This window comes from Physeter macrocephalus, chromosome 18 (assembly GCF_002837175.3).
Source record: "Physeter macrocephalus isolate SW-GA chromosome 18, ASM283717v5, whole genome shotgun sequence".
NCBI lineage: Eukaryota > Metazoa > Chordata > Mammalia > Artiodactyla > Physeteridae > Physeter > Physeter macrocephalus.
The window spans coordinates 4,037,205-4,043,542 of NC_041231.1; the positions used below are offsets into that span (position 1 = coordinate 4,037,205).

Sequence of the window (6,338 nt, forward strand, 5' to 3'; positions counted from 1 at the left end):
GAGCCCCGCTCCGTGAGCGCGGCCCCCTGAGCACAACCCAGTGAGCGCGGCCCCGTGAGCGCAACCCCGAGAGCGCGGCCCAGTGAGCGCAACCCCGTGAGCGCAACCCCGTGAGCGCGGCCCCGTGAGCGCAACCCCGAGAGCGCGGCCCCGAGAGCGCGGCCCCGTGAGCACAGCCCCGGCACGTGGGAGCGGCCCCAGCCCCAGGGAGGAGGAGCGGCCTCCGGCAGGCAGCCTACCGCACACGTCCACGCAGACGTCGAAGCCGGGCGCGTAGTTGGTGGTGCCCTCGGGACAGAAGCAGCCTTCCACCAGGCGTGGGCTGTTTGCCTGGGTGGGGCTGCGGGGGAGAGCGTCATGAGGCGGCGAGGGGACAGACTGGACGACCAGCCCCGACTCACTGCCCAGGAGCACGGTCAGAGGGCCAGCCCGCCGCCCCAACGCGGCCACAGGGACTGACCTGGACTTGCAGGTGGGCTCCTCCGCGGGACCACAGGCCCGGTACTCTCGGTGCGCCGGGCACGTCACCACTGTGGGGAGGGGGCGGGAACCGAGGGCCCAGAGTCAGAGGGGGGAAGCCTGTGTCCCCCACCCTAACCCCCAAGTGACATATTGCCCAAGCCCTCCCAACGGGACCCCACACACCCGCACGGGCTGAGCGTGGCCTCAGCCCCCCATGCTGTCCCGAACCAGGAGGAGGGGGCCCAGCCCTCCGGGTGCCGAGCAAGGCTGCTCTCCTGGTGGCCTGTCCCCTGACCCAGTCCGGCTTCCGGCACAGTGCCCAGCAGAGCCCGGGACGGGGCGGGCAGGCACTCACGGCAGGCCCCGCCGGTGTGGCTCCGCCAGTCAACGCAGATGCCCTCCTGGGCACAGAGGGCTGCGTAGGTCTGCAGGCTGGCACACTCCAGGCTTGAGTCGGGCATGGTGAAGCTGTCGAACATGCAGGCTTCGTAGTAGTGCTTCGGGGACGCCACGGTGTGGCACCTGGCGAACAAGCTGCGGGTGGAGGGCTGCAGGTCACGGTCTGGCCGGTGCCCCCACCTCTCTCACACTACCCGCTGCCCAGCACCTCCACCTGGGCTGTCCCCCGGGGCCCGGCTCAGCTGAGGGTGGGAGCAGAGCGGCGGGGTTGGCCTTGGGGTAGGGGGACCAGCCCTGGGGCCCAGAGATGGAAGCTTCGTGTCTAAACAGCCACGGGGTGCCAAGGTCCCCGCTCCAGCCACGCCAGCAGGGGGCCTCCCAGCCCCGACTCACCCATCTCTGGGGACGAGCTGCTCGCTCCAGGGATGCCAGCTGTGGGAGCGCCCCCTCTCTGTCTAAGCCCCGATGTCCCTCCCCGACATCAGTCCTGGATGCGGACTCTGTCCCGGGTCAACTAGTCTACCCAGCATTCGAGCTCAGCCGCCCCTGCACCAGCCCAGGAGGCAGGAGAGATGGGGGGCCACAAAGGGCACAGGGGCGGCTTACGGGCCCCTCAGCCCCGTGGCAATCAGGAGCCCGAGGCCTGGGCCCCACTGTGATCTCATTCTGCCTTCCCAGCCCCAGGCTCAGCCCCTGTGGCCTCGTCTCTGCAGGCCAGGGCGGGTGCAGCTGGGCCCGGGGCAGGATCACCTGTCCTTGATGAGCTCGCAGAGTGGAGACGGAGAGCCCGTCGCGGGGGCTGGGCTGCTGCCCACCCAGGGCCAGGTGGCCGGGCGCTCGGAGGTGAAGCCCCTGCGGGGACAGCGCGGGTCCGAGGACTCGTTCACCACCCAGTGGTCAGCCGCGACCTCGCAGTTGGCGACGACCTCCCCGCTGGGCAGCGTGCAGTCGTCCAAGGTGTCGTTGGTGCACGTGCCTGTGTCGGCAGGAAGGCCACGTGTCCCTGAGCCCAGCCCGGCCGTCCAGCTGGCCGGGCGAGCCCCCAGGACCCCCCTCTCCCAGCCCAGGTCCCTGGTGGCCGGCTGGCCGGGCCCAAGGGCACAGACTGGACTAGGCTCCCATTGGCTTCCCACAGGAGCCAAACCCAGATAAGGCGGCGGGGGCCTGCACAGCGCCGAGAACCACAGCCGCGGGGGGGCCGGTGCCCGCAGCCAGCCGCAGCCCGGACAGCCTCCCTGGGGCAGGGCACAGGGGGCGAGAGGCTCACCACACCGGCCCTTCGTGTTGTTGCCAAAGCGGCGGTAGGGCAGCCGGATGGAGAAGGAAAGGGTGTCGTAGGAGATGAGGGCACCCAGCTCGGGGATGTCCACCACGTAGTTGAAGCCTGACCGGTACACCTGCAGCCCGTACTTCTTATAGGGCAGCGCCACGGCCTGCCTATTGACCTGCACCTGTGGCCGAGGCACCTGGGGTCAGGGAAGGCCGGCCGGGCGGCGCGAGCCGTGCCTCCGGAGAGCGCCTGGGGTCGCCCCACCCCCCCGTCCTCAGGCTGAGGGCTCAGTGGGGGGATCTCTGCCCGTCCCGCTCCCGCTTTCCCTCCTCCCTTCCATCGTGCTGGGCCAGATCCTTGTCCTGACTCGTCTCAGGGGCAAGGTGGCAGGGCCGCTGTCCTCAGAGCCCCCCGGAGCCCCGGGGGCCCCCGTGCAGGGGGTAGGACTCCCCAGGCCACGGGGACCAACGACCCCAGGCAGTGTGTTCAGGGCCCCTCCCCGCTCACCCCTGTCCTCAGGGAGGGGGCTTCTGCCACAGAGACCTGTGCCCGGGGTGGGTGGCAGGGGCACGAGAGGGGGAGGTCCAGAGGTCCCCGAACGCCTCCAGGGGGCCAGACACAGAAGGGTGTCAGCTGAGCGCCGCCCTGCCCTCTGCAAGCCTGGCTCTGGGGGAGGAAGCCCAGCCTCCCACCGGCTAAGGGAGCCCGCGTCAGCGCGCCCCGCCGTGGACCCCCTTCGCCAGCCTACGTACCTGCACCCGCGTGGGCATCGCGTGCACGGCCTGGATCAGCACCTCCTGGGTCTCGTGGCGCACAAGGAGCGCGCGGGGGCAGGACACCTGGCTGCTGACGTCACAGTGCCGGTTGTCGACGTAGACTCCGAAGCTGTCCGTGGTGGGGGTGATCTCCTCCACCAGCACGTACGTGCAGTTGCCCTGGTAGCCGTAGTAGAGCCCATCGAAGGTGACGTAGTGCCAGTCGCCCCAGCCCGTGCAGTAGCCTGCGGAGAGAGCTGGGGTGAGCCAGGGCCGAGCCACGGGCTGGGGGCTGGGACAGGGACCAAGGGTCAGGGCTCAGGTGGGAAGGGCAAGCAGAAACTGAGGGAAGCCCCGAAGTCCGGTTCCTGGGGCACATGGGACATCTGGGCCCCAAGAGTGCCCTCCGCACTCAGCCCGCAGCGGCCAGGCCTCGGTTCCAGCTCCAGCTCTGCCCTCCCCTACCCCAGGCCACTCGGCCGGCCGTGGCCACGCTCCACCAGGCAAGCCCCTCCCTCCCCCCGGACCCCTGGCCTGAGCTGGGGAATAAGCAGGAGGTGTGAGAAATTGCTCCAAACGTGGGCCTCACTCTCCGCGGGTGCTCAGCCATCAAAGCCATCACGGCGCCCTGGGGTCTGCAGCCCCCCCCTCCCCGTGGAGGGCAGGTGGGGAGGGTCTCTGCAGCGTCGGCTTACAGTCACACTCCCAGTACCAGCAGCACTTGTTGGGGTCCTCGACGCGCACAGGCATGAGGCCGTTGGAGCAGGTGGGCATGGGTGGGGGGTCGCACTTCACCTCCGTGAGTTCCACGGTGTTGTTGTACTTGCAGGTGGCCATGGTGCAGTTACACAGCCACCAGGTCTCGTTCTCCTGCAGGTGGGGAGGGCACAGTGTCGGCGGCACCAGCCTGGCACCCAGCTTCCCACAGGAGGGGTGGGCCGTGCAGGCGAGGCCCCAGGTGAGCACCTAAGAGCCGTGCCCAGGAGGCTGAAGGCGAAGGGCAACCCCGTCCAGGAGGGCAGCCAGCCACCTCACTACAGCAAGGGGCGCGTGGGGGAGAAGATAGGGGGGCCGCAGCGGACCCTGAGCCCAGGAAGCTGCCTAAAGCCTTGGCCCGACTGGGGATGTGGGGCATAGGGCCAGGGGCATGACCAGCAGAAAGGCAGCGCCTGGGGCTTCGGATGCCCAGACGGTGGGTGTGTGTGCCCGAGGGGACAAAAGCCACCCACAGACACAGACCTGTCTGGGAGGATCGAAGTCCAGGCACGCAGGGGGCTTGGTGGTGGGCGGCGCACTGGATGTCATGGATGGCCAGGGGGTGAGTGTGGATGGGCTGGGAGTTGGGGAGGGGATGGATGGGCAGGACCAGTTGAAGATCTCGAGGGTGCACTGCAGCGAGCAGTTCACGTAATAGCAGGTGTCTCCATGCGTGGTGTTGTACACCAGCTCACCTGCAAGGGGAAAGACCCAGTCCGTACCCCGTCCACACAGGGCTGGCCACCAGAGTACCCAGGCGGGTCCCCACAGAGGCCACGAGAGAGAAGTCCACACCACCCTCACTTACCCCTGATTTGTGGTGGCAGCACATGGGGCTGGCCATGGAGACATCCACCCGTGCTGGCATCCAGCTTCCCAAGCAAGCCCCCAGTTTAGACCTTCAACTGACCCCTAAGCACTGGGAAAGCAAAGTCCCGCCAGCCTGCATTTCCTGAGTCAGAATGAAAAGCTTGGGTACCTGGGGCATAGTACGTGTCATTGAAATAGCAGCATATCCGCTGGGTGGCGGTGGGGACTGGGAGGATGCTCGTGGTGGTGATGTTGGGTGAGGTTAATAGGGTCACCGTGGGGGTGGTCACACTGGAGGTCGAGGTGCTGGTGGTCTGTGGCGTGGGTGGCATGGTCGACGAGTGTCCTATTGGTGTGGAAGTTCCCGTGGAAGTCGCTGACACAGTCGTGGGAGTGGGTGTAGGCGTGGAAGGGGGGCCTGTGGTGGATGAAGGAGGCCCAGTTGTGGTTCCATGGGTGGGAGTGGTCTTCGAGGAGGTAGGACCCGAGGTTGGCGAGCCTGTGAGAATGGAGGGTGCAGTGAGGGCTGAGGGCGTCCACCCACGGTACATGCACGGGCGGCCTGGCGGCAAGTGCGTGTGGGCAGCTCACTCGAGGTACGTGGTACCCGGCGTGGGAGGCCTCACATCCACTTCCCCAGCTCTCAGTCTCAGGGCTGGGCAGAGTGTCAGGGCCCACAGACTATGGTGTATGTAACAGGGAGGCCACGGGGGTGAGGCACCAGCTCCAGGCAGCACCAGAGCCACAGGACACTGGTCCATCAAGAGAGGCTGACCAGCTGCCCTCCGAAGCCCCAGGGGGGAAGTGCAGCTGGAAGAGGGGAACAGAGGGAGGGTCTCCCAGGGCACCTGACTGTCAGCCTCTACTCCCCATGAGGCCACACATGCCTTAGTGGTCTCCCCTCAGGATGGCTTTGCCCACGTAGCCCATCTTACAGCCATGGACTGAGGGATGTGGGCCACAGGCAGCCGTGCCCGAGGAGAGACGTAGCGTGGCGTCAGCAGCTCCCTGAACGCTCAGCAGCGGGACCTGGGGGGCAGGAGAGGCAGGCGAGCCCTCCTGGAGCCTTCTTGGGGACCGCTCTCACGGGGTAGAGTGGGGGTCACCTGTCTCAAGTCCCAGGAGCTGTAAACCTCCCCTGGCGTGAGAAGGAACCGTAAGCACGTCACCGATAACCACACAAGTTCCATGGTCTCTGTGTACCTGGAGGGGCGGTGCCAGGTGAAGGTGGAGAGGGCGTGGTTCCTCCTGTTGTAGTGATGGCAGTTTCTGTCGACACTGGGGTCTGTGGTGTGCTGTATGTCTCCACAGTTGTTGCGGTGGTGGTCACAAGCGTGGTAGATTCCGTGGAAGAGGGATAGGTGGACTGGGAGGTTGGAGGGGAGGACGTAGGAAGAGATTTTGATGTGCTGCTGGTAGTGCTAATGTTCAGAGGTGGGGTTGGAGTCTCTGTGGTTGTGGTAGTAGACGGGGAGGTGGTTCCTGTGGTGGTGGAGGCTGCAGTTGGGGTCTCTGTTATGGTGGATATAGGTGTTGGAGTTTCTGTGGAGGTGGTGCTAAGGGTGAGGGTTGGAGTTGGAGTCGCTGTGGAGGTGGTGGTCAGTGGTGGTGTTGGGGTCACTGTGCTGGTGTTTATCGGTGTTGGGGTCTCTGTGGTTGTGGTAGTGGTGGGGATTGTCTCTGTGGTGGTGGGGGTTGGAGTTGGAGTCCCAGTTGAAGTGGTGGTGGGTGTTGTGCTGGGGGTCGGAGTTGGAGTCCCAATTGAAGTGGTAGTGGGTGTTGGGGTTGGGGTCTCTGTAGTGGTCGGAATTGGAGTCTCTGTCGTAGTTGTGGTGGGGGTTGGAATTGGAGTCCCCGTTGAAGTGGTGGTGGGTGTTGTGCTGGGG

At 66.4% G+C, this 6,338-nt stretch overlaps 1 protein-coding gene across 1 annotated transcript in view; it reads right to left on the reverse strand.

Moving 5' to 3' along the window:
- The window catches only part of MUC2 (mucin 2, oligomeric mucus/gel-forming), a 43,962-nt gene that overhangs the window by 7,834 nt on the left and 29,790 nt on the right, over positions 1 to 6,338 (reverse strand). The window contains 10 exon segments of the mRNA XM_024117671.1: positions 240 to 340; positions 461 to 530; positions 818 to 996; positions 1,612 to 1,837; positions 2,129 to 2,312; positions 2,884 to 3,131; positions 3,582 to 3,756; positions 4,126 to 4,337; positions 4,622 to 4,890; positions 5,682 to 6,332. Coding sequence (XP_023973439.1) covers positions 240 to 340; positions 461 to 530; positions 818 to 996; positions 1,612 to 1,837; positions 2,129 to 2,312; positions 2,884 to 3,131; positions 3,582 to 3,756; positions 4,126 to 4,337; positions 4,622 to 4,890; positions 5,682 to 6,332 — 2,315 coding nt within the window.